Raw genomic sequence first — 27,620 nt, 5'->3', positions numbered from 1 at the left:
TTTTCAGGGGCGGACTAGCCATCTGTATAATTTCCCCGCAACGAGGCTCCCCCTTTGACAATCCCCCCGTCGACAGGGGGTCGCCAGTCTCTGGCGCTGTTATTTTGGGGGTCGCAGACTGAAAAGTTTGGGAACCCCTGGGTTAAGGGATAGTGGATAGGAGAATTCAAAAGGACTTCGGAGAAGAGACTGCGGTGCTTTGAGAATCCGACTGCACTTTTACTATCCAACGTGTTTATGATGCGCCAGCGGACGTCGGAGTGTTACGGAGGCAGTGTGACGGAGCAGTGTAATGGAGGCAGTGTGTTCCTCAGTTGGGAAGTGTTTCCTTGGACTAATTTAGAAACATGGAGGCTTCAAAAAGGATGCTCAGAGCATTTATGCGTGTCAATATCTGTTTAGGGAAGTTGTGCTGGCCTAAAGGGGGTTTCAATGTGAATGATACAATGTTTCAGATTGTTCCCGAAACCACTTGGTAGCTGTGCAAATGGCCAATGTACCTAGGGGGGATGCCAGTTTACCCAGCACCTGCAACCACAACCACTGGGAGCAGTCTGTGTGAGGCGGGAAACAGCCTGACACTGGAGCACCACTCACCAGGCTGGCCTTAAAGAGTTATTACCTTCATTTCACTGCAACACTATGAGCAAGAAGACACGGATGTGAGGGTGAGTGAGTTCCACAGAACATGTGATCATTTCATGCTGACTGTCAGTAATCCTGTTATCAGCATGGGAAAGGTGATGGTGCTCAATATTCCAAATCATGTTAAATCAGATCCACGAGCAAACCGTTAGGATATTAGATGAGTGATTGAGTGATTAACAGTGAAGTCTTCAAAGCTACTTACCCTACATAGAGCTGCCTCTGCAGAACCAAGAGAGCACAGAACAGTGAGGAGAGACCAACAGTGTTTCACTCTATCAGAAACATGTGAACTGGGGATGGGGGCCAGTGTGTAAAGAGTCACAGCTGTAACACGGCTACAGAGTGTGCAGCAGCAGAGACCCCCCCATCCCCCAAAACAAATGGCTGCGGTACTGTGGAGCCATATCAACACTATTAAAAGAAGGCACACCATTATTTTTCCACAAAGTGCTCTGGGACATGAATCAGGCCCATGGCCAATGCTAAATGGAGCTATGGACGAGCATGTTTAATGAACATGCATAACATCTCCACTATGAAGAGTTATGAAAGTGTCTGTCCTAATGCGCGAGTAAATCACTGTATCATAATAACAAATAATACTCAAATATTTGTATTTTGAGGCTGCTTCACCGACACTCAAGGACACCTTCAAATTAATTGAAAATATTCTTAAAGGTTAAAAACAGCAAAACATGACGGAAACACGTGCAGGGTACAAAGTATATGGGCTCAGAACAGTCTCATAATACACACATGCACACAGAAGGATTCACACTTGTATTTCATGATCCGCAAAAGGATTCACACTTGTATTTTTCAATGCACACACAAATGTGTTCCGTTTCAAATCCAAATACAGAAAAAAGTTTTACACACTGTATGTATTTTTGATCCTCACATATTTGTTTTCCGTTTAAAACCTCTGAACCTGCAACAAAAACCGCTTTCTGTGCATGGGTCGCTGTGCATTCGTGTGTGGCTTTTTGAGACTCAACTGACGGTCACCCGATTCGTACTTGTAATTTTTTCTATCTATAGCCAATCAGATGTCTCCTCAATTCTAAGCAAATCACATGAGCGCGCCCCCACGAGGGTAGATTTATTGCGTTCATGACGTAGCACTTCATGTACGCATTTTGCGCTGTCCGGAGCTGACAGGTCCATGGAGCCTGCCTGCAGGCGCTAATCTCAGGACACCTCTACTCTCAGTACACTGCCACTTTCCGAACAGGAAATGCACGCAAATACAAGCCTTTAGAATTATTAAGGTACAGCGCCACTTTCCGAACCATTGCATACCTGCCAACCCTACCGATTTGGGCGGTAGTCTACCGCTTTTGACATGTTTCTACCGCCTACCGATTTAGCTGGCTTTCCCTAACGATTTTCAATCTTCCCAAACTATAACAAATCAAAATGACACTGCATAGACACTGGACTCGACTTTTTGGCGGACACCGTTTGCAGCTTGTCTGTGATCGCCTCATACAAACAGTCCTCTGTGTTTCTGAAAGAGAAACAACGTGCAGACCGGGGGTAACGGTGCCTTTCCTCTGCACCCCCGGGGCTGATGGGTAATCACTCCCAAATGAGTGAGGGAACAGAGACGAGGCATTTGAGTCCTGCAGGATTTCCCCGTTAGTATCAGTGTCTCGAAAACACATGTTGGCGACTGAAAGACATCCAGTGTTTGGTATTTTCCTGAAGCATCCTTCACCTACAGTGTCTCAACTGAAAGAGGACCACAAACACACACAAAATGTGATACCATTTTGAGATTTGGGGATATTTATCTCCCATTCTTTCCCTTTTTCTGACATTTTCAACACCAAACATGTCGTTAATGTCTCTGTTTAGTGAACTACAGCAATCTGAAAGCCTGTACATTATTTATATCAGACTGTATCAGTAGAAAAATGCAGGAAATTACTTTTTTAATGCAGTATTTTCTGATATATGGCGCAACACAAAGATATTTCGCTCTGTGCAAACCTTTGACTCTAATATGTAAACAACATGAAACAAGAATATGAACCTGGCTTTATCCTATGCTCACACAAGAGTTCTACATCCTGAGACATCCTTCATCTACACTGTCTCAACTGAAAGAGGACCAGAAGCACATTAAAAATATAATAAAATGTGGAGACTTTGGGATATTTATCTCCCATTCTTTTACTTTTCGGGCATTTTACAGACCAGATATGTCGTTGATGTCACTGTTTACCAAACTAGCACTTTTTCTGAAAAATGTATAAAATGATGCAATATATGTTAAATACATGGTTTATAAATGTAATTACTGGGGTTCCATTTCTTCTGATTAGCTAATTTGGGCGTGCAAATTTGCTGCGCCCAAACCTACCTCTTTTGGATTTGGAAAGGTTGGCATGTATGCCATTGATGAATGCTTGTGTACACAAAAACGGCAGGCATAACCGTTTTAAATGTGTGTTTCCTGTATAGCGAATACAGCTGCTTTATTTATGTCTGTATGAAGTTGTTGTGAGTGTGGAGGGAGCAGCTACAGGTTAGCTTAGCCTAATGGAGCACTACGAAGCCAGTGCTAGACTGTGAATTGTCAACGGGGGAGCCCCGCCGGTCATTATCGGCCGATATTCACTCTTAATAGTTTGATCGGTGCTCTCTATAAAGGCCGGTCAGGAGAGCTGGATCTGATCGATATGTATACACGCGAGTGAAGTATAACCGGACGCGAGAGAGATCAGATCAGCTGCTGAGTCTGATGGAGACACGCAGCTCTGCATAATCACCTGAAGCTCCGCCCTCTGTTTAGCGAGCTGACCGGACAGTGCAAAATGCGTATATGAAGTGTCATGAACGCAAGAAATCATACCCTCGTGGGGGCGCGCTCATGTGATTGGCTTGGAATGAAGGAGACATCTGATTGGCTATAGATAGAAAAAATTACAAGTACGAATAGGGTGACCCTCAGGGGAGTCTCAAAAACCCACACACGAATGCACAGCGATCCATGCACAGAAAGTGGTTTGTGTTTGCAGGTTCAGAGGTTTTAAATGGAAAACAAATATGTGAGGATCAAAAATACATATGTAAAACTTTTTTCTGTATTTGGATTTTATTTACATGTCTATGAAACGGAACACATTTGTGTGTGCATTGAAAAACACAAGTGTGGATCCGGAAACACAACTGTGAATCCTTCTGTGTGCATGTGTGTATTATGAGACTGTTCTGAGCCCATAAAACTAGTGCGGGCAATTTGTTCCATGAGCATTAGCATAAAATGGTATGCATATGTGATCTTAAAGTAGGGGTTAATGGAGTTTACTACAGTTTGACACTCAGTCACATGACTTGCAAATATGAGGATTTGCTTGAATAACATTGATAAAACAATTGACCTGACATAGGTAAGGACTTTTTTCTTTTTCCATATAGGTTCTTTAAATTATATTCGGAGTATCAACTTTGTCCTGCTATGTGTACCAGGCTGTGGTCGTCTCACGCCTTTACAACCGTAACTCTCTCCTGGCTGGTCTACCTGAAAGTTCCATCCAACCTCTGCAGCTAATTCAGGATGCTGCAGACATGGTACTGGCCTACTGTGCTGTCATTGGATCAGACCCTTCCTACATCCAGGACATGGTTTAAACCAAACACTCCAGCAGTGCACTTCACCATCAGCCAATCAGCTTACTACACTTTCACCGCAAGTGGGACCCTTCGAGTCTGGCTCCAAAATGGTGGAAGAAGAAAACAATGCTGATAATGTGTTCACAGGTGTGCATCAACTCAGGGAGGAGGGGGCCAGCTGTGATGATGATGATGATGCCTGGCTCTAAGGTGTTAGTGAGTCCTAAGAACCCTGTCAGCCCTTTGTAAACCATCAATAGCACCTGGTCTAAGGTGCATTCAGGGCCTGTCTATGGGATCCTTTGCAGCCACCACTGGACTCTTATTGTACCATTGTATAAGCATGAACATTGTATTGCTTCCTGATGCGACCCAGGAGGGGCTCGGATCAAAAGAGCCTAGAGAAGCCTCCGGAAGAGCTATTCTGCACGGAGACATCAGCCAGAACACCGCCACTATTACACTCATGGAATGATCACGATACATTTTATTGAAAACCACATATGTGGGGGAAGTGTCTGACAGGTAGTGGGTGACACAGGTAGTGTGTGACACAGGAAGTGTGTGACAGAGAAAGTGTGCTGCCTGTAACACAAGTCTGCGGCCACCTCAGTTTTTTGATTTTCTGCTCGGTTTGAACACTACAGAATTGTTTAGGCACATCTCACTGTCTGAATAATACATTGGAAATTAGCAGGAAAATGCTGCACCATTGACTTTACATACAATTGTTGTTGGTCAGTGGCACCATGGCCGTATAACATTTCTGGGATTTCCCCTCCTCGACTCCTCGGTCCTCCGGTAGTGACCCGGAAATGGATTTCGCCATGTTGAAGGACATCTAATTTCTCTAAATGCACTTCGAGGACCGAGGATCGAGCGTCGAGGAGGCTTTCTGGAGGAGCTATGACCGAGGATACACTGATGGGTCCTCCACGGTCCTCCACAGCTCCTCCGGATGTATTTCCGGCAACAGTGATGTTTCAAAGAGTCGTGACGCACGGCCGGACTTATCTCAGCCAATGACAGCTCTGCATGCATCACCTAGATATTATTTTATTAACTGCTCGAATCAGACGCAATGTTTACAGTGAGAACAGCTGTGAGGTCCGTGCAGAAAGCAGAGCAGTGTGTATAATATATATATCACACATCCCTGAAGCTGGCCCTCCCGCTGTACTTCTCGGAGATTTCAACCTCCAGACAGGGAAGATATCTGAACTAACATCTCTGTTAACCACCTTTGCTTTCTCACTGTCTCCATCCCCACCAACTCATAAAGCTGGCAATGTCCTTGATCTCATATTCTCAAGGAACTGCTCTACTTCTAACCTCTCTGTAAACCCGCTCCACACATCCGATCACTTCTTCATTTCATTCTCTCTACCCCTTTCCAAACATAACAACCTCATCTCTTCTAACTCTGCTCCTGTCCGCCGTAACCTCCGTTCCCTCTCCCCCTCTACCTTTGCCTCATCGGTGCTCTCAGCCCTCCCTTCCTCTGACTCGTTCCAACTCCTGCCTCCAAACACTGCTGCAAAAACTCTCCTCTCGACTCTCTCATCCTCTCTGGACTTTCTCTGTCCTCTCACATCGCGGCCGGCTCGTCAGTCCCCTCCTGCTCCCTGGCTAAATGATGCACTGCGTGCTAATAGAACCATCCTTCGGGCAGCAGAGCGGAAATGGTGGAAATCCAAACACCATGACGACCTCCTAACCTATCAGGCTCTCCTCTCCTCTTTCTCTGCTTCCATCTCTCAGGCAAAAAGCACTTTCTTTCAAGATAAGATCCAATCTTCCTATTCCAATCCCAAAAAACTATTTTCTATCTTCTCCACCCTCTTGGACCCCCCCAAAGCACCTCCCCCCTCCTCCCTTCTGTCAAGCGACTTTGTTAACCATTTTGAAAAAAAGGTTGATGATATTCGCTCTTCTTTTTCTGACTCACCTTTACTCACCGCTGGGTCACCAGACCCTCCCTTCACCCACACACTGACCTCCTTCTCCCCTCTCTCTCCAAGTGAGGTTCTTACCCTCGTTACCTCTGCCCGTCCTACCACCTGTTCTCTGGACCCTATCCCCTCAAACCTCCTTCAGACTATCGCTCCTGATATTCTACCATTTCTCACCCATTTCATCAACACTTCTCTAACTTCTGGTCACTTTCCAAACAGTCTCAAGGAGGCAAGAGTAAACCCTCTCCTAAAGAAACCCACTCTCAACCCGTCTGATGTTATTAACTACAGGCCCGTCTCTCTCCTCCCGTTCCTGTCTAAAACACTTGAACGCGCTGTCTTTAAACAACTCTCCTCTTATCTCCATCAGAACAACCTTCTGGATCCGCACCAGTCTGGTTTCAAGGCAGGTCACTCAACAGAAACTGCTCTCCTTGCTGTCTCTGACAAACTGCACACTGCTAAAGCAGCCTCCCTCTCCTCTGTCATCATCCTTCTGGACCTGTCTGCTGCATTCGACACGGTGAACCATCGGATCCTCCTTCGCACTCTCCAAGAACTTGGAGTTTCAGGCACTGCACTTTCCCTCCTCACCTCATACCTCAACGACCGCACCTACAGGGTTACTTGGAGAGGGTCCGAGTCCGACCCTTGTCAATTAACTACAGGGGTCCCTCAGGGCTCGGTTCTTGGTCCCCTCCTCTTCTCCCTGTACACAAACTCGCTCGGGTCTGTCATTAGCCCGCATGGTTTTTCATACCACTGCTACGCTGACGACACCCAACTAATTCTGTCCTTTCCCCGCTCAGAGACCCAGGTCGTCGCACGCATCTCTGCTTGCCTAGCAGACATCTCTCGGTGGATGTCTGCTCATCACCTCAAGCTCAACCTTGACAAGACTGAACTGCTCTTCCTTCCGGGAAAAGATTGTCCCACTCTTGACCTAACAATCAACATCGGCACCTCTGTTGTTTCCCCGACTCAGACTGCAAGGAATCTGGGTGTGGTCCTAGATAACAAACTGTCCTTCACTGCAAACATCGCTGCTACAACCCGCTGCTGCAGATACACGCTTTACAACATCAGGAGGATACGTCCCCAGCTGACCCAGACATCAGCGCAGATTCTGGTCCAGGCTCTCGTCATCTCACGCCTAGACTACTGCAACTCCCTCCTGGCTGGTCTACCTGCATGTGCCATCCGACCTCTGCAGCTCATCCAGAATGCAGCGGCTCGTCTGGTCTTCAACCTTCCCAAATTCTCCCATACCACACCGCTCCTCCGCTCCCTTCACTGGCTTCCAGTAACTGCTAGAATCCACTTCAAGACACTGGTACTTGCGTACCATGCTGCGAATGGATCTGGCCCTTCCTACATCCAGGACATGGTTAAACCGTACACCCCAGCACGTGCACTCCGCTCTGCATCAGCCAAACAGCTCGCTGCACCCGCACTCCGAGGGGGACCCAAGTTCCCGTCAGCAAATACACGTGGGTTTGCTATCCTGGCTCCAAAATGGTGGAATGAGCTCCCCATTGAAATCAGGACAGCAGATAGCTTACACATCTTCCGACGCAAACTGAAAACTCATATCTTTAGACTCCACTTCGAGCGATAAAATTACTAACAAAGCACTTATATACTAATAAAGGGCTGGCTTTCTAAATGCCAGTTGAGTAGCACTTGAAATGTTTGGCTCTATGAAACCTGATGTACTTATATGATTCTGTTTTCTTAAAGGTTGTATCTTCCTGGTCGAATGCACTTATTGTAAGTCGCTTTGGATAAAAGCGTCAGCTAAATGCAATGTAATGTAATGTAATGTAATATCACTCAGTATAACAGGCCTACTCTCTTTATTTGCTTTAGTTTAGTAGATATCTACAAACAAAGAGTCAATATTTTTCTAAAACCATTTAGTTCTTCACATAATAAAATACACAACGGCTGTATCCTACAGATGTAGCAATTCATTTCAGACAGTTTGAAACGCGAGGGCCGTGATTGGTACGTGATCTGCCCTCGCTCAAGGGAAAACTTCCAGCTTGACTTGAGACCGCCCCCGTGATAGATAAATGTAATTATAATGAAGCCAGCTGCAATGGATCATTGATCCACCAGGGGGTGCAGTGGGGTTCCACACTGGAGCTCATGTGAAATAAAGTCAGATACAGTACGCTGGATGTAAAGCGGAACTTTGTTAAGATCCATATGTCACGGATATCATACTCTGTGCTAAATAAGATAAATGTAATCATTTACAAAACATCACCATGTTGTTATTTAACAAAATAATGTTGTTTAGTCGAAAAAAACAAACGGGAGGAAATGCAGCCCGGCTCTCGATTTTGAATCCTAATTTAAATCATCATCTTCACCACGATCATTTATGTTTATGTTCGCCGAATTGACATGAAATCAATGACACATATGAATATACTGTATTCAACTTCATTAAAACGTTATTAACGTGCCTAAACTCAGTAATTCACCAAAAATATTTATATTTTAAATGGAGCTTCGTCGGTCGATCAGGATCCCAAAGCGTAGCGGAGGGATCCTCATCTGCATGACGGGTGTTATTTTGCCCGTAAGGAACAAGTCGCTGCAAATTATCCCGCTTATTACATGGCCACATTCTCAACAAAGTAACGACATGACTCCCAATATATATTTAAATGCTTTTATGGATTTAGAAAATGTTTTTATTGATTTAAAAAATAGGTTGTATGTATTGATTTAAATTAGTCTGTTGTTACCATTTTTTAAATAGTCTGAATGAAACGGCAGCTCTCAGCTGTGTATTTACACAACAAATGGCCCATCAACCACAGCTCTCTCCCCCCCCTCCCCCCCTGATCTTTCTTCTCCAGCAGCTAAATTAACAGTAGGTTACTCTGAGTGACCATAGACTGTATGTGACAAGCTTACAGTTAGTGACGTAACAACACCATAAAAGCTGGTGGGTTGAAAGCAATACGGGAGGTAAAAATAACTAGAATAATTGAAAAAAAGTTACATTACACATACACAACACAAATCACACAAATTGACCCGATTGGCGGTTCCAGTGTTAAATAAACTCACTAATTAATGAAACCAGTTCAATACGCATTATTCTTATCCTTATCATTCTTTATGAGCGCAGAAATAGTCTTAAAATCAGATCTGTTTTTTAAATGAAATCTGACGGCAGGCAGTTAGCCCTGATCACCTATGATAAATGCGCCGCACCTAATCGCTGGCCATTCAGCAACAGACACTGTTCGAAATGGGGGGGAGCCAGGGGGAGCTTGGCTCCCCCGAAGAGGGAGGGAGCTCCCCTGAAGGCTGACTTTGAGATAAATAGGGGTAGCCCAAAACAATTGTGCATAGTTGTGTCACACAGATTAGAAATGTTGAGTTTCTGTAAATAAAAGTTCTTGAAATAAATAATAGTTATTGTTCATTACAGTTTCTGAATATTTGTTTTATATTTGTGAATATGTCTGGGTGTTGCCATCTGTACGTGGCTGCATTCTTACTTACGTTGCTATGGTTACGGCGGTGATGCCGGCACGGTATTTGAAATGTTCATATTGATATTTTGTTAACTCTGGCTTTGTAATAAAAAATATGGCAAAACGAAAACAGCCAAGCGTCACAGCTTTTGGATTCACAAGCAAAGAAGCGAAGGAGTCTAAAAATGACAACGTGAACGGAAAACAACTTTTAGCTGGCCCGCTGTATGCGGCGTTAGGGTTGAGCTTGACAGCTCCACACCGAGGGAGAGGCCGGCCGATGCGGAGCCTGAAGACGCTTCAACAACGGCCACAGCCGCCGGCGTAGTGACACCGTCTGTAGTGACACCGTCTGTAGTAGTAGCAGAGTGATTTTATAGCAATTGATCGAATCCGCGCTGCTGCGAGTTGAGTAAAGTTAGAACGATATTGGAAGATTCCGATTTCACGGATCAATAACTGATGAACAAAACGTTATTCAGACACAAATGACGTCTCCTAAGTACCGTGGTAAGGTTGACAACTACAATCACATGTTGAAAAAAAAAAAGGCAATATACGCCGTCCTCCGAGCTGGACACATTAAATTGGTCTCTTTCCGCAGCCGGAGAAGAAACGAGTGCTCAGGGACCGTCTGCAAAGTGCAACACCGAAAAAAGAGAATACAATAATATTCAATCACTATTATACAGCTTATTACTACCAAACTCACTACACACATCAATAGTCTCCTGGTGGTCAGACTACAGCAGAGAGTTTGAAAGAATGTGCTTTTGAATAATTTTGGGGAAGATTTATAATGTAAAATCTTCAATAAATATGGCATCATCTTCAATAACGTTACTATTATACAGTATATTTCTACATAACTCACTACACACATCAATAGTCTTCTGGTGGTCAGACTACAGCAGAGAGTTTGAAAGAATGTGCTTTTGAATAATTTTGGGGAAGAAAATTGCATTACCGCGTTAATAACGCGTTAACTTGACAGCCCTAATTATGAGTAAATATATAAGTCGTCATGAACGCATCTGTCCATCAGACAGAGGGCTGTGCCTCATGTCATCATTAATGGACGTCTCTTTAAAATGACAGCTCAGAGGAGAGGAGTTCTCATTTCTCTAACCGCCTGCTGCTTCCCCTCCTATCTCCTCGGCTCCTCCGCTCGCATCTCCTGTGGGCGGGACTAAGACACGAGGATAGGAGTCGGGGATAGGAGTCGAGGAGGGGAAATCCCAGAAATGAGATATGGCCCAAGTCTTTCTGCTGTCTCCTGCTCCTACAGTATGGGCGCAAACACATTTGTTATGCTGGGCAATACGATGACCCCATAAATGACAGTTGTGTCATGGTTTTATTGTAATTTACACAACAGACCTCGAACGATTACCTCTTTTAAGCTCTTCCTCTTTTATAGGCTACAAAGGACCAAGGAGGTCATGATGAAACTAAGGTTCAATTTAAATAGAAAAATGTCTGGTTTCCCTTCATTATGTGGACAATGAATAAAATGTTATGTAGTGCTGGTAACTCCCATACTAAATAAAGTATCCACTGCAAGATGGCACACAGTTCTGCAGTTAAAATATACGAATGGACTTTATGTCATTCTAAAAATGGGGAGGCTGCAATTGTCTAATGGTGCCATATTTCTCTTTTATCTGTAATTGATATATTGTGTGCTGTTAACTGTTGTTGTTGTTGTTGTTGAGTGACTGAGACTTGCTGTCAGGTTTTTACCTTTTTCTTGAGGGCCTCCAGGGATTCGAACTCCAGACGGGACAGCTTGATCTGGATGTGTTTGGGGACGTCTGGGATGATGAAGGACAGGATGAACTTGAAGGCCAACAGCCCGTGCTAGAACCAGAAAAATGGAAACTCAGTTCTATACTTCTATATCAGTATTTACAAAGCTGGCCTGGTGTACACAAGGACACATCTTAACACGCAGCAGTCTTTTTAGTTACAAAAGATTCATTTTAAACCTCCCAAACTCCAATGTATTTCAATGAATAAATGAGCCTAAATCTTCTCACACACATGTAAAGCTGTTGGCAATGCAGAGTCATGCCAGACTGAGAGACACGACACGTTGTAATTATAAAAACTAAAAAGATGAATTATTACTTTATAACATGAGGTGAAAGCAATCTTAAATACATGTTTATTAGAGGTTATAAAGGTTTGCGCATATCACAACAACACATTGTATGTGATATGCTAGATTTATGAACATTAAAGCATGGAAACATGTAACAGTAGAGGCACAAAATACAAATATGAACCCCAACATTTGAATAATAGGAGCCTTTAAATGAGAGTTATTTGTAATAGAATGTAGTTCTGTTAAACAGCACAAATCAATATATTAATTTAAACAATGGATCTAATAACTGAGTGTTTATCTCAAAGAAGCTATACTCATAATGAAGACTGCTATCAGGATACACAAATGACAATAAACATGTATATATCACTGACCATGAATAATACAATTAGAAGTTCCACCAAATGGAGAGAACCCCCCCCCCCCCCCCCCCCCCCCCTGCACAGGCTTGGGGAGTAATGGATTACATGTAACTGGATTATGTAATCTTGTAACTTTTTTCCTTTACAGTTACATAAAAAAAACATTTTTCATTCATTTTTTTCTCCTGTATTTATGTGCATTGAATTTAAAATTGAGAATCCAAAAGTAACAGAAAGTAATCAATCAGGTTACATTATTTTAACATGTTGATATTCAGATTAGGTTACTGATTACATTTAACAGGTAAGTAGTAATTGTTACAGTTACCCTCCGGACCCCCTACCTCCATGTCCAACCCCATAAATGACTGAGATAAAGAACACAAAATGTATATAAACTAGCTGGCTGTAGATAGAACATGTGCCTTATGGCAATATATTGGATGTTCTGTCAATAATGCACATCTGTGTGTGGCTCTCTCCTGTGGAACAGTAAACAATATACAGCCTGCCTCTTATTACTTCTGTTTTCCACTCTCTTTATTAATAGCCTGCTCGCTCTATCCCAGGGAACGTTCTGGATGCTAACAGGAGGAACGTGCTCTGATGTGCAATCAGTGTTTCTCTCCCTCTCACATCCATCTTCCTCATTGCTTCCCGCCCCTACTGTTTCTCCATCTCCAACGGCCATCATTTCCTTTGCTCTCTCTTTTTCCACTCCTCCTATCTCCACTCTGATCTGAGCCTTCTGTCACAGGCCTGAGCTCTTGACTATAGAAACACACCTGTGTGCATGGACAGGATGGATGGCTGACAGAGAAAAGACAGAGTAAAGGACAAACAGGAAACATCACCACGGTCTATTGCTTTATAAAGTCATGTTAGGGGGATGTAGTATGAGAGGTAGCATGCTAACCTTTAGCACAAGAGTTCCAAGCATCTCCTTGGCTGGGATTAAAATCAACAAGAAATCACAAAGCTCTGCAAGCGCCTCTTCTTTAGTAATTTCCAGGTTCATATTTGTACTATGTTCGTCTACTGTGACATTTCTCCATGCTCTAATATTTAAAAAGCTCTTTATTTTCTCATACTGCCTGTACTGCAGCACCTCTTTTCACCCTCTGTCTGAAACCAGAGCTCAGTCTGCTCTGATTGGTTAGCTGGACGACTCTGTTGTGATTGGTCAACCGCTTAGGGGTGTCCCTCCCCTTAGCTTATCAAGTACAATGTGTTGGAGCACTAGCCAATAGATGCACGAGTGTTACATAGTGATGTTACGGAACTAAACAAAGGAGTCCAATGGAGGCGTTTCAGGCAAGGAGGGAGTGTGTGTGAGAGAAACTCCTTCTGGAGGGAACACAGGGATTTTAGCCTTTGCAGACCATTTGCATGCACACAATCATATAGAACACACTACAGGAAAGGGAAAAGCCCCAAAGAGCCCTGGATCAGAGGTTAGCATGTCACAAAAGTATAGTGAAGAAGATCACCTGCTTTATTTAGCTAATATTTTTATTCCATCTGTCTTTTTGACCAATGTTTCTGTATAAATGCAAATTGGCAGTGAGACGTGTGGTCACCGGATTCTTCTCTAGCACCACCATGAGCTTTACGTTAGTGGATGTGAATGAACTGTATAGACACATAGTGGATGGTCTTCATAAAGTATGACACTCTTATACAGTAAACTATCATTACTACAGTAGGAACAGAAAAACAAATGAGGGTATCTCTCACCAATGAAAGGTTTAATTAAACATAATGGTATCCACAAAGATGCTGGAGGGGAAGAAGTACTCACAGTGAAACACTCCTGCATACACAGTGGAGATTATCTCAGCTCTGTGTGCAGACTACACACTCAATCCAACCTCCAGATGATCAATATGACCCAGTTTCTGCCTCCGTAGACTGAGGTACAGTATGACTTTATTTTAGTTATTGTCTGAGACAATAACCAGATGGTTGGAAGGATCCTCCCTCAGGAGCTTGTTAAGCACTGATAAGTTCTCTCTGAAGGACTGCAGGAAGGTTAAGATGTGTATGTCAATTGGTCGGACAGTCAGTAGGCTGTTTTGTGCGGGGGCATAGTGCTGCAGCAAAACTGTGATGTAACTTGTGCCAAAGTTAGCAAAAATAAGTCATTGACATAAATTCTGTTACTGAAACAAACACCAATCATATAATAGTATATTGTGTTTTGTTGTGCTTTATGAAAGTGAGATCTTAATCCGATATAAGAACTTTGGGACAGTTTTCAAGATGTGCACAAGATGGACTTCTGGTTCAAGTGAAATATCAAATAAGAGAATTGGGATGCACCCTCGTCAGTGCATTGGGGGGGCTCTAGCTTGGACTTTGGCTCCACCTGGTGAGCAAAAATCTACTCACATAAAGCAGCGTGTTGGTGATATCTACAGTCTGTAGCTTCATGTTTTGTGGTTTTACAAACATGTGTTCTGCCTGACTGGGAAGGTGCAGACAGACCGTCTTTTATTCACAGAACTGAGACAAAGGCTGCAGTGGAATAGTGAAAGAAATGGCAAAGATGAATGTCCTCTGTTTAGGAACTTCAATTCATGGTTACTAATCCATGGATCTCTTTCCCATGATCCTCTATGGGTATGACAAACACTTCCTGTGTTTGCAAAACTGCCCTAATCTCTGCCTAGGGACTATATGTACTGTAGTGATTGGTTACTGGACTTTGACACAAGACGAACCTGAGAAAATTCAACCAAAACTCAGATGTGATTTTGTTCACGTTCCTCTTTCTCCCCGTAACTGTCTGTCTCTGACTCAAACGTTACTTGTCAAAGCTATTTGGACCACAAACTGAAATTAAAATGTTTTCCCGTTGCTAAAGATTCTGCATTCACACAAATAATCTGTAAATCTGTATTAGATTGGGGGGGGTTGTCTTTGTGTGTGAGTGTGTACATGAATTACCTCAATAGCCACCGTCCACAGTATGAGCTGCGTCTCTGACTCTGGGAAGTAAGCCTTGACTTGTGGAGACATGCCGATCAGAGAGCAGTTGGTCACCACGGCGATCACGCTCATAGCCTCAAAGGCTAGCTGCACACACACAGACACACACAGACACACACACAGACACACAGACACACACAGACACACACACACAGGGAAACACAGAAGGAGACACACAGGGACACACACAGGGACATAGACAGGGAAACACACAGGGACACACAGGGACATAGACAGGGAAACACAGAAGGAGACAAAATAACAGTCAGTAACTTCTTTCAACATTTTACAATTTGAAGATACAAACTGTGCGATGGTAGCGTTATGTCCACCGTATTCATCTACAATTAACATTTTGATATTGTTTTATATTACAAATGGGATGAAGTTTGTCATGGGAAATGTTACTCCATTTCTTATTTTTTACAGAACAATTAGACAATTCATGTATTGTGAATGTGATATAATAACCAATACGGTGAAATAAAATGACATGATTTGGCCATATCGCCTACCCCTAATCCCGTGGGCCGCATTGTTTATACGGCTACTTGCAAAAAGCTGGAGAGAACATTTTCTTTTGACTGCAGGGAACATATTCATTAGAGCTATTTGCTACAGCCCAATACTGTGACAGGGAATTCATAACGTTTCTAATGAACGATGGAATTGATACAGGGAGTTTCTCTCTTAAAGACAGAGGAACTGAAGGCTACTGATTTATTCTCAAATGAAGCATGCGATGTGCTTTAATGCGTAATTTAATAAACTCATTTCTGGAATTTAAAATTAGCGTGTTCTGTTTTCAACAACAAAGTTAACTGCATAACTTTGTTACCCCAAACACTGCTCACATCACATGTCAGACAAAGGTGAACCACAGCAACAACAGTTAGTGTGTTAGTTATTGCTCTAAGGCTGTTCCATCAGATTTGAACCCGTGGTCTGTAACCTCCGCTCAAAATAATCTGACCAAGTAGTTCCCAGAGAAACTAGCTCTGTCTCACCTGCCAGACTCCGATGTTGGCTGCCGGCTCAGAGAAGGGCCGTTTGAACACGCGGCACATCTTGAAGGCATCAGAGTACACCTCTGTGATGTTGTTCAGCACCACCAGCACAGCAGCCAGAGGGTAGACGCAGGAGAACAGACTGACGTATCCAAACAGCAGGAACAGCTCCAGGTAGTCGTCGAAGGTGCCCTAAAGGAGAGGGAAGCACACACAGGTTAGAGGACTCTGAAGTACAATAAGCTGATAGAGAAATGGACCAGATCTCCTACCAAGTAGGTGCTCATGTCGGCCTCCAGCCGGACCTGCTCAGCCAGAGGCAGCTCTGCCTCAGCCACGGCTTTTCTCTTCTGGACCTTACGCATCATCTTCTTGTTGCGCCTCCTCTGGAGCCAGTAGGGCAGGAAGGCCTCCATGACCTGATTCAGGATCTGACTGGTGATCAACAATGTGGCCAGACTCTGCACACATAGAGAGCAGGGGGTTCAGGGGAAAAAAACTATATTCAATTAAAGTAGGTGAGGACGAAGAAGGTAGAAAGTAACAATGGGTTAATCCCAATGACCCTCCTTGACTCCTCTATCCTTGACCCGGATATCGATCAACACACTTCATGTTGAAGAACATCTTAATACCTTAAATGCAGAAAAAGGAGTCAAGGAGAGAGGCTCTGGGAAGAGTTATCTCTGCACCCGTATCAATGCTCAATCATAACCAATCATTGAGAGTCCCTTATCCAGTTTATTGGTAAAGGAGATATATTAATATATGGCTTTTATATTAAATAAGTCTTTTATATTTTGGTCAAATGTGTTTTTTTATTAAACAAACAATTATTAGTTGAATATGTTTTTCTTATTATGTAAAGACTTAAGAGTCTGTGTTGAACAGAGTTGAAAGGGGAAGACAAGATTGGAGACAAGATTGGATGAACCGGGAGGAATGCTGGAGAGGTTGATTAAAAGATAATGAAGGAAGGAGTAAAGAAGTTCTTAAGAATAAAACAAGCTGAAGGAATAAAAGGGATTTGGCCTACCTGCCTGAGCAGCGCCATGTCTTGCATCGCGAAGGCGATGTAGAAGAGCGAGGCGAAGCAGTTGAAGAAGTTGAACTATGGGGGAAAAGAGTGAGGAGATGAGAAGCTGCACTTTGATCAGTGAAAGAGCAAACAGGCAACGTTTGTATTTGAATATACTCACTACTAATACTTTGAGGACCAGCTGATTCTGATAGGAAGACTCCAGCCTGTGGTTCTCTATCCAGAGGAGTAGAAACATCATCAAAAGGTTTCCTTATGTGAAGTTTATGAAGGTTCCCACATTCTTATTGCAACTGTAGCAAATTGTCATGATACTTGTCGTAATGCAAATCAATGTAAAATAAAATGTGTCTGTTAAACCAATGAAACATAAGTATATTTGTATATATATACGGTATATACAGGACTGTCTCAGAAAATTAGAATATTGTGATAAAGTTCTTTATTTTCTGTAATGCAATTAAAAAAACAAAAATGTCATCTGGATTCATTACAAATCAACTGAAATATTGCAAGCCTTTTATTATTTTAATATTGCTGATTATGGCATACAGCTTAAGAAAACTCAAATATCCTATCTCTAAATATTAGAATATCATGAAAAAGTATACTAGTAGGGTGTTCAACGAATCACTTGAATCGTCTAATTAACTCGAAACACCTGCAAGGGTTTCCTGAGCCTTGAAAAACACTCAGCTTGGTTCAGTAAACTAAATCACAAGTATGGGGAAGACTGCTGATCTGACTGCTGTCCAGAGGACCGTCATTGACACCCTCCATCAGGAGGGTAAGACACAAAAAGAAATTTCTCAAAGAGCAAGCTGTTCACAGAGTGCAGTTTCAAAGCACATCCACAAAAAGTCTGTTGGAAGGGGGAAATGTGGCAGGAAACGCTGCACAACCAAGAGAGATGACCGCAGCCTTAACAGCATTGTGAAGAAGAGTCGCTTCCAGAATTTGGGGGAGCTTCAAAGACAGTGGACTGAAGCTGGAGTCCAGGTATCAAAAGTCACTGTTCACAGACGTGTCCGGGAAATGGGCTACAATAGCCGTATTCCCATGGTCAAGCCACTTCTGAACTCAAGACAACGGAAGAGGCGTCTGACTTGGGCTAAGGAAAAGAAGCACTGGACAGTTGCACAGTGGTCCAAAGTCCTCTTTTCAGACGAAAGCAAGTTTTGTATTTCATTTGGAAGTCAAGGCGCCAGAGTCTGGAGAAAGGCTGGAGAGGAGCAAAATCCAAGTTGCTTGAAATCCAGTGTGAAGTTCCCACAGTCAGCGATGGTTTGGGGAGCCATGTCAGCTGCTGGTGTTGGTCCACTGTGTTTCATCAAGCCCAGAGTAAATGCAGCTGTGTACCAAGAGATTTTAGAGCACTACATGCTTCCGTCTGCTGAAAAGCTCTATGGAGATGAGGAATTCCTTTTCCAGCATGATCTGGCACCTGCCCACAGTGCCAAAACCACCAGTAACTGGTGTACTGACCATGGCATTACTGTCCTCGATTGGCCTGCAAATTCCCCTGACCTGAACCCCATAGAGAATATGTGGTGTATTGTGAAGAAGAAGCTGAAAGACACCAGACCCAACAATGCTAATGAGCTAAAGGCCGCTATTGAAGCATCCTGGGCATCCATAACACCTCAGCAATGCCACAGGCTGATTGCCTCCATGCCACGCCGCATTGATGCAGTAATCCGTGCAAAAGGATTCCCAACCAAGTACTGAGTGCATTAATGGACATTTTCAAATGTTTGATTGTGTTTTGCTGTTATAAATCTTTTTTTTTTACTTGGTCTGAGGAACTATTCTAATTTTTTGAGATAGGATTTTGGAGTTTTCTTAAGCTGTATGCCATAATCAGCAATATTAAAATAATAAAAGGCTTGCAATATTTCAGTTGATTTGTAATGAATCCAGAATGTATGACATTTTTGTTTTTTTAAATTGCATTACAGAAAATAAAGAACTTTATCACAATATTCTAATTTTCTGAGACAGTCCTGTATATCACGTACAATGTGTAGGAGCGCTAGCCAATAGAAAAGCAAGTGTGACGTAGTGATGTTGCTATGTTACAGAAAAAAACAAAGGAGTCATATATATATATTAAATGTGAGTCCAAACTAAGCCTCACTCAGCTTTTAAGAAGGTGGGGTTATCAAATATCAGAATATACGTATGTTGATTGACCTTCTGCTAAAAAAAGATTAAAAAAAGATCACCGGGATGAAGACAGCACTACTGTAGAAATGGTTGTTCCAATGACTCTACTCACCCCACTCAGTGAGGAACTCGGCAGCATATCTGTAGACCAGGTTCATGATCTCTATGACGACAGCATAGATAATACTGGGGATGAACAGCAGCACCCCCGTCCAGAAGGTGGGCTCCTCGTCGTGGACGGACAGCGCCCAGCCCTCCATCAGGAAGTAGATCATCATGACGTAGAGCGACAGGTAGAGGCAGAGCAGCACGAAGGGCAGCGACACCAGGTAGACGCGCAGCTGCCTCTTGGTGTTGGAGTAGAGGGGCTCCTCGCGGCCCGTCACTGGGTTGAAGCCCAGCACGCCGTGGAACCCGGGCCGCGGCTCTTCAAAGGCCTTCTTCCTGCTCAGCGTGCCCCAGCTGTAGGCTAGAGACGTGCTGAAGCGCTTCCATAACTGAAGGAGGAGAGGGGCACTCAGCTCTCAGCTTTCATAGAGACTACAGTGAGTTTACTCATTCCATTCTTCTGGCTGCACTAGTGTAGGCAGCTGCCGCCTGATATCAAGGATATGGAATAAATACTCAAATGGCTTGCCATACACTTCTACCAGCCTTGATGAACACATTATTGCATTTCAAAAGATAATCCAGTGATTTAATAAAATGATTCTAAAATGGGACATTAGCCACTATAAGTGCTTTTACTTAAAACCTAAAAAGAGCATATAGAGTTTGTTGTAAAGGATCAGATGTTCTCTCTTCTCTGTCAGCTGTGCTGTTCAGTAGGCTGATACTTTAAGTGTGAATCTATACGCCTACTGCCTGAATCTTTTTTTAATTCAGTAGGTGGACCTATACTATATATACCAATTAAATAGTGTGTGAGCTTAACTGTGTGTATTAAACAAAGACTGAGCATGTTCTGTGAGCTCAGATTTTATTTCTGCTTTTTTAAACTGTAGTATGTGCTCATGTGTTTCATTGTTGGTGTACAGACTACTGCCTGGATAAGCTGAATGAAAGGCAGGTTTTCCTATCAATAAAATCATTTCAAGGTCACATTGTTCTGTTGTCTTACAGGATACACAACATCTATAAAGCATTTGTAAAGTAACCCTCCAAACCCTGCTTATAAGTAGATTGAGTCACTGTCCGTACCTCCAGGATAACGGTGCACCAGACCAAGTTGAACACAGCGAAGACGACGTATTTGTCGTAGTTCTCCCAGTCAAACAGGTAGTAAGGCACGCCAATGAGAGCCATAGGCACCAGGGCGAATGTGAAGTACTCCAGGAAGCCAAAGTAGAGCGCCTGACCCTCACCATAGTAGTGTCTGATGTCATCTGGGGAGAGGAAGAGGAAAAGTAGCAGGGAGGAAGGTTAATGCAAGAATAGAACATAGAATATATCTTTATTTGTCATCATACAAAGTACAACGACATTTCCTTGGCAACTCTCACTGCAGTAAAAAATAGAAACAATAAATAAATAAGAGTGGTAAAAGCAGATGGGATATAGAGAATATTACAGGAAATACATATAAAGTGTAGAGAAATAAAAGAGAAATACAATGCATCTTGTACTTACCCAGAGGCTGGAAGGACAACCTGACCTTCTGATACCAGGAGTAAGACAGCCTCTTCAGTTCCTCTTTCTCGTGGAGTGGAAACACTTGGATCAGGACCCCCTTGGACAGCAGTCTGCGAACTGGGACACAAATAACATTATTTTGTGTATTATAGTCGCTTTCACACCGCAGTACTTTTCCCACTTTAGTTCTGAAAAGTTGCGTTCACACCAAAAAAATGCTAGAAGCCAGTCCCCAACTCCGGGGACGTCCGGCCGGGGACTTCGGGTGGCAGTATACGCCGTGAAGTTGTTTGCGGCCTGCCAGTAAACCCAAAGCAGAAGAAGAATTTGCCTAATCCTCCCTCAAGGACTTATTCCGGTGTGAACGCGATCTGAACTTAGTTCATGAGAACTAAAGAGTTCTCATGAACTAAGTTCTGATGAACCTTTGTGTTGAAAAGTACTGCGGTGTGAAAGCGCCAAATTATATTTTGTGTAAATATTGTCTTTATTTTAAATGTGTTACAATTGTCTATAAAATAGTTTAAAGTAAAATGTTTTGCTTCTTTGAACAAATAAAAGTTTTCCTTCCTCCATGTATGCACTATTTACACCAAAGCAGATTTCTCGTATGGGTAAACCTACTTTTCAGACTCTGAAACACTCTGCTAATAATTACTATGTTTTCTTAATGACAATTTTATGCAAATAATTCCCTTTACTGCCAGCCAGTGTTGTAGTCAAGACCACCTTAACCGAGACCAAGTCATGACCAAGACTTTAAGAGGTTGCCACCAAGTCATCATTGAGTATTTACTGGGTTGAGAGGCAATACAAATGATGAGGATACGCCTCTGAAGTTCATTTCAAAGTTAATAAAGAAGCATTAGTGCACACACTTTTCCATTGCTTAGTTTTGTTCAATGCCATTTCTTGTTGTCAGTGGGGTTTGTTTACTGCCAGTATTTGACTGTTCTATACAAAAAACCATGGAAGGAATGAAGAATGGAAATGTTGTGTAGAGGTAGTTGGGGAAATCTTTAATTTCTCAAAGTTGGAAAATGTTACATTGACTTTTGAGTGACATGCCCTGCTGCATTCTATCCCTGACTCTGAACCCAGACACACAAACGCTGTGCACAGTGCATAACAACAGCAATCGTCTCTATTGTTTTTCACAGAGTGAATCAATACAAGAACATTCATTTAATGGACTGCATCAATAGTTACAAATGATTACATTCTGCTAAAACACATTTTGTCAAATAAAGGCCCTGAGTCAGCTTATCTCCCCTCCAACTTCATTGCTTCCTTATCTTATTTTTGGAATATTTCACTAGATTTGAATATTTATTGCTTCCATACTGAGAGGGATAAAAAAAAAAAAACCTTTATTTAAAATAACTGTCAACTTGTCAAAACTGTAATTCCATACAATACGGACAACATCAGAACAAGCTCAGACAGTTTCTCTGTCAAATCTATACATGTAAAAGGATTGTTATCCCCTGCAGCTGGACACAAAGCACCCTTTTATTTTAAAAACCCTCCAGGCCCCCTTTTTTCTTAAAAAAAAAAAAAATCTAAAACCAATCCAAACTGTAGCTTTTACAAGTGAGATAAAAGCAGGTCCTGCCCTTTACTCTGATTGTTCTGCAGCTGTAAATTGACAACGTGGCTTTCCTCTTAAAAGTTTCACAGCTGTCACTTAGAGGCGTTACACTTCTTGTAGCCAAAGATAGGAGAAAAGCGTCCTTTCAACACCAAACCGTTTCAAAAATGTTTGAGGACATTAAAAAGGAAATTAAGTCTCTCACATTCCTAAAAAATGTGAAATACAGTTTCTATGTTGTCAATGAAAGGGAAAGTATTCAAAACAGATGGATTAACAATAGAGACACAAGCATTCACAGTAATAAGGCCATGCTAAATTCTCCATTGTGAATCTCGTCCAAACTTCCCATTTCTTTAAGAAATCTGAAATCAAAACAAACTCTGGTTTTTAGGGAGATAAAAACAGGAAGTACTTCCTGCCCTGCCCTCCGTTTAGTTTGTTCTGCTGCTGTATGTTGACGGTCTGGCTTCCCCTTTTCCCAGTTCACCATTAGAGGTTGAGCTTTTAGAATATCAGCAAACTATGAGGCTGAGGGGAAGTCTTCAAAGGACCCTGACCCTCTAACACCCAGAGATATTCAATAAAGAGAAATAGAACATTGAAAAAAAAAGCAGCAAATCCTTAAAGTTGAGAAGTTGGAACAGTGTTTATCCCTTTTGCTCTGTAAACTATTTAGATAATGTATTGATTATGACAATCGTTGACAATGAACTTGCTGTCAGTAGACTAACCGATAAGGATGACATCTCATATCATGGTATTTACAGACATATCTTCCCTGTGTGTGGTGATAACTCATTTGGGTATCCCAGTGAGTTAGACACCTGACAGAGAGACGGAGAGTAGGAGGACTCACTGATAGATTTCCCAGGGTACAGCTTGGCCTGGGGGTGTCCTGGGACATGAGTCTCATCTTTGGCCCGGAGTGTGTCCAGCTCATGTTTGATGATATACTGACACTCAGCCATACTGAGGAAGGAGTCCCCGTCCCCTGGGGGGGGGGGGGGGGGGGGAAGAGAGAGAGAGAGAGAGAGAGAGAGAGAGAGAGAGAGAGAGAAGAGAGAGAGAGAGAGAGAGAGAGAGAGAGAGAGAGAGAGAGAGAGAGGAGAGAGAGAGAGAGAGAGAGAGAGAGAGAGAGAGAGAGAGAGGAGAGAGAGAGAGAGAGAGAGAGCACACACACACACACACACACACACACACACACACACACACACACACACACACACACACACACACACACACACACACACACACACACACACACACACACACACACACACACACACACACACACACACACACACACACACACACACACACACACACACACACACACACCATTTATTTTATTTGGCTCAAACAAAGCTCCACCGCGTCATGTGATTATATTTCAGTTCACTTAAGACTATGACTATCAATGTTGCGCAATAAGTTCTTCTTTATGATTATTATTACTGGCTGCTACTGCTCTTTTGCACATTTCATACTGTTTACATAAATCTGTAAATAAGTGTGCAATATATACTTACATCGCTGTTATCAGGCTGCTATCACACTACGCTCTGCATGTTCCACTTCATTATAATACTGCTACTGGTCTTTGCCTACCCTGAATGTGTACTAATTTGAATTGTATTTGTATTCTATGCAAATGCCTTTTTATTAACTGGTGATTTCTTTTTGCTCTCCATCTAGACAGGCTTTTCTTTTGCTGTCACAGTGTGAATGTCCCCTCTGAGGGAAGAACAAAGCAATTCTGACACTAGCAACAATGTATACCAATTGATTGATACAGAGTGCTGCCATATTCAATGTTGTAATCAAATATTCTATGTGTAACTATGAAACAACTATAGAAAGGACAGCTGATTTATGTATGTTTTTCTTTTTTTAAAATATACTGCTACTTTATTTACAATGGTGTACTTGGTGCTATTTGTTTTTTTACATATTGTGTTTTTTATGATTAATAACGTGTGCATACTTAGTTATTTTTTAATATGCTAGTGTATTCTCTTTACTTTTTCTGTACTATAGTCCTGCTGTTGTAATAATGTACATTTCCCCATTGCGGGACAAATAAAGGAATTCTGATTCTGATGTCCTGCATAAATACCCACAAGCCCCCATGTAGCCTCTTTACCATCGAAGTGTTTGAAGTTGTGTTTGTTGGCGCAGGTGAAGCCTCTCATGGATCCATCACTGAACTCCTTGAAGAGGCCCACCTCCTCCGCCCCAGAGAGCAGCCTCTGCCACTCGGCCCCCACCAGGAACAGGTTGGGGTTCTCCTTCTCCGAACCCCCGTCCCCGAGGCCCAGCTGCTCCACCAGTAGCTCAGCGCCTGGGACAGAGGACAGGCTCAGTAAACGCTACATGAATACAACGCCAAGAGTCTAAATGCATTCAGTGCACACACCTCCATTCTGCTGAGGGTCTCTGATCCTGCTCAGCAGCCAGGCGATGGCCTCCTGCTTGGTGTCGGAGGCGAGCTCCAGCACTACCAGAGGAGTGAAGCTGGTGGAGCTGCAGTCTGCGGACACAGCCGGCACCATCTCCCCCGAGCCCAGGGCACCTGCACCACAAAGAGGATTTAAAATAAAGTATTAAATAATTATGTATGTAATGTATATGATATACTATCTTATTTTAATGTGCAAAATAACGTTTTATAAAAGGTACAATGTTAAAGAGGTCTTATTGTGCTTTTTTAGGTTCTCCCTTTCCTGTAGTGTGTTCTATAGGATTGTGTGCATGTAAAGGGTCTGCAAAGGCTGAAATGCCTCTATCGTTTTGTTGCTTTTTGTATCTTCGTATGCAAATCATAAGCTGTTTGGACAAAATAATAAATTGATTATGTAACAGTGACCTAGCTTCTGGTAAGGCAAGAGCCTGGAAAACATTCATATCAGGCCGTAAACCTATTCTGCCTTGGTTACATGATATTTCCCCACAAAGCACTGTACCGTTTAAACCAGTTAAAGCCTAGCAGCCATGTGACGTCGAAGTTACCTCTAGAGGGGTTCAGAGTGGACAAGGGATTGGGCCAAAGACTACTGACAGAAACAGCTGACACTAAAGGGGGAGTGGGGGTGGTGAAGCATGTTAGTAACATCAAATTAATGGTAAAATAGCGTTGGAAAGCGCAGACTGTCAAAAGTGAGAGCGTACTCACTGCTTCAGAGCCAGTCGGTGCCGCGCTGGATGATCTGTGTGAGAGGAGATCTGTGAGTCACAGCACATCAGAAACAACATGGAGTCTGAGCGCTCAGTCAGTAGCAGCAGCCGGTTTCAGCTCCCCCCCCCCCCCCCCCCAGCAGCCCCCCCAACCTCAGCCACTCTGCTGCAGACTGCTGCACAGAGCGGCTGAGGTTTCACTACAGATCATATCCCATGGGTCATTCTGCCTTCAAGACGCTAATGTCTGCTTAAAAAGTAGCAGGCTGCTGTAATCTTTAATGTTTAAGAGAAATTGTTTCCTATCCAAATATATATATTTGTTGTATTGCTGTCATTATCAGATAGGAGGGGCCTATAGTTGAACTCCTGTTCCTTAGAAAGGGTTAAGGCTGAACAAGATCAGACTTATGGCCCAATTCCAAACTCCCCCTACCCCCTCCTCCTCAGTGATGGAGTCAACTCCATATGTAGTCTGAACTCTGAGCTCCTTCTTTAGTCAGAGGGTGTAAATACAGCGGCAAGCTTTGGGATGAGCTGCTACAATTTCTTTACAATCAGATGAACGTGTCTACAGGTTTTCAGACTAGACAGAGGTATATCATCCTAAGAAAAACATTTTTAGATATAAAGGTAGCCTTCAATTTGTTTACATGTCTATGTTGTTTTGCACAGTTTAATAGTAAATGTTTGCAACTATGTGTACACAGCATGTTGACAGTCACAAACAGCATTGCATTTGGTCAGGTAGGGTGCTAATTAGTTCAGGACCAATGCAGACTTCCTGTTGGACTTTTTAATAACTTCCTGTTGCAGTGTTTATAAACTTCCTGTTGGACAGTTTAGTAACTCCCACTCTCTGCAAATTGGTTTGGAACAGAACTCAATGAGGCAGAACCTCCATGAAATGGTCACATCAATGATAGTGGTTACACTACGCGTGTACATGTTTGTAGTCAGGCCGAACATTTAGCCTGATGGCTGTGCTTGAGCAAAGATGTCATATGATACTAATTTTCAGGGTTCATATTTGTGTTTTGTGCCATCTCTGTTCTGATTTGTCAACCACTAGAGATGTCCCACCCCTTAGCCTATCATGTCCAATGTGTTGGAGCGCTAACCAATAAAAGCGCAAGTGTTGTGATGTCACTATGTTACGGAAGAAAACTAAGGAGTCCAATGATACTAGTCTTTATGCAATTTACTGGGGACATAAATGTGTCTGCTAAGACAATGTAACATAATGTAAAAAAAAAAAAAAAAGCATAATAGGTCCCCTTAAAACCTTTGTATCAGTTTCATTGATATTGTTTGGTGACATCACGTATTTCACATCAGCGTGACCAAAGATATAATCAGTTGTGGTGGAGAAAACCTGTGTGGCTGTGCAAGGGACTTTAAAAAACGGTTGAAGATTCACAATAATCAAAATCAAAATGACACTGATTTCAGAAAGGACAGATTTTGGTTTCAAATGATCACATACCAAACGAAAGAGGACCGAATGCTACAGCTTGATTGTAAGAAGATGTTCCACTTTTTCCTAGCACATAGTGAGTGACCTGTCAGAACACAGGCAGAAGTATTTATCCCATTGATGACGTCACTCCTACAATAAAGCCCTGTCAGTGAGAGTACAGAGGAAATGAATGTATTCATTAAAAAATCAACTTGTTTTATGTTAGATTACAATATGTATGTTATCATAATTAATTCTAAATTATAACGTTTTTTGTGCTTTTAAGTGCGGTTAACGTATTTGAAAATCTGTCAATTACTGGCCATTAGCATTACAGTGAATGAACAGTACCTAATTGAAAC

At 42.6% G+C, this 27,620-nt stretch overlaps 1 protein-coding gene across 7 annotated transcripts in view; it reads right to left on the bottom strand.

Annotated features, from left to right (window-relative positions):
* The window catches only part of ano10a (anoctamin 10a), a 30,344-nt gene that overhangs the window by 2,438 nt on the left and 286 nt on the right, over window positions 1-27,620 (bottom strand). The window contains exons 2-16 of one of the 7 annotated variants that reach the window (XM_079693969.1): window positions 27,286-27,361; window positions 25,798-25,831; window positions 25,042-25,197; window positions 24,769-24,966; window positions 23,482-23,616; window positions 21,029-21,148; window positions 20,600-20,784; window positions 19,512-19,896; window positions 17,394-17,449; window positions 17,231-17,305; window positions 16,467-16,655; window positions 16,195-16,386; window positions 15,146-15,274; window positions 11,468-11,584; window positions 851-867 (exon numbers count right to left, since the gene is read on the bottom strand). In XM_079693969.1, the coding sequence (XP_079550095.1) occupies window positions 851-867; window positions 11,468-11,584; window positions 15,146-15,274; window positions 16,195-16,386; window positions 16,467-16,655; window positions 17,231-17,305; window positions 17,394-17,449; window positions 19,512-19,896; window positions 20,600-20,784; window positions 21,029-21,148; window positions 23,482-23,616; window positions 24,769-24,966; window positions 25,042-25,177 (1,934 nt within the window). In that variant the 5' untranslated portion in view covers window positions 25,178-25,197; window positions 25,798-25,831; window positions 27,286-27,361. Of the gene's footprint in view, window positions 1-850; window positions 868-11,467; window positions 11,585-15,145; window positions 15,275-16,194; window positions 16,387-16,466; window positions 16,656-17,230; window positions 17,306-17,393; window positions 17,450-19,511; window positions 19,897-20,599; window positions 20,785-21,028; window positions 21,149-23,481; window positions 23,617-24,768; window positions 24,967-25,041; window positions 25,198-25,797; window positions 25,832-27,285; window positions 27,422-27,620 lie in introns of all 7 variants that reach the window. The other 6 variants (XM_079693968.1, XM_079693970.1, XM_079693974.1 and 3 more) reach the window with 6 other exon arrangements.

This window comes from Notothenia rossii (genome assembly GCF_949606895.1).
Source record: "Notothenia rossii genome assembly, chromosome: 7".
Lineage (NCBI taxonomy): Eukaryota > Metazoa > Chordata > Actinopteri > Perciformes > Nototheniidae > Notothenia > Notothenia rossii.
This window is presented reverse-complemented; position numbering and strand designations above follow the sequence as displayed.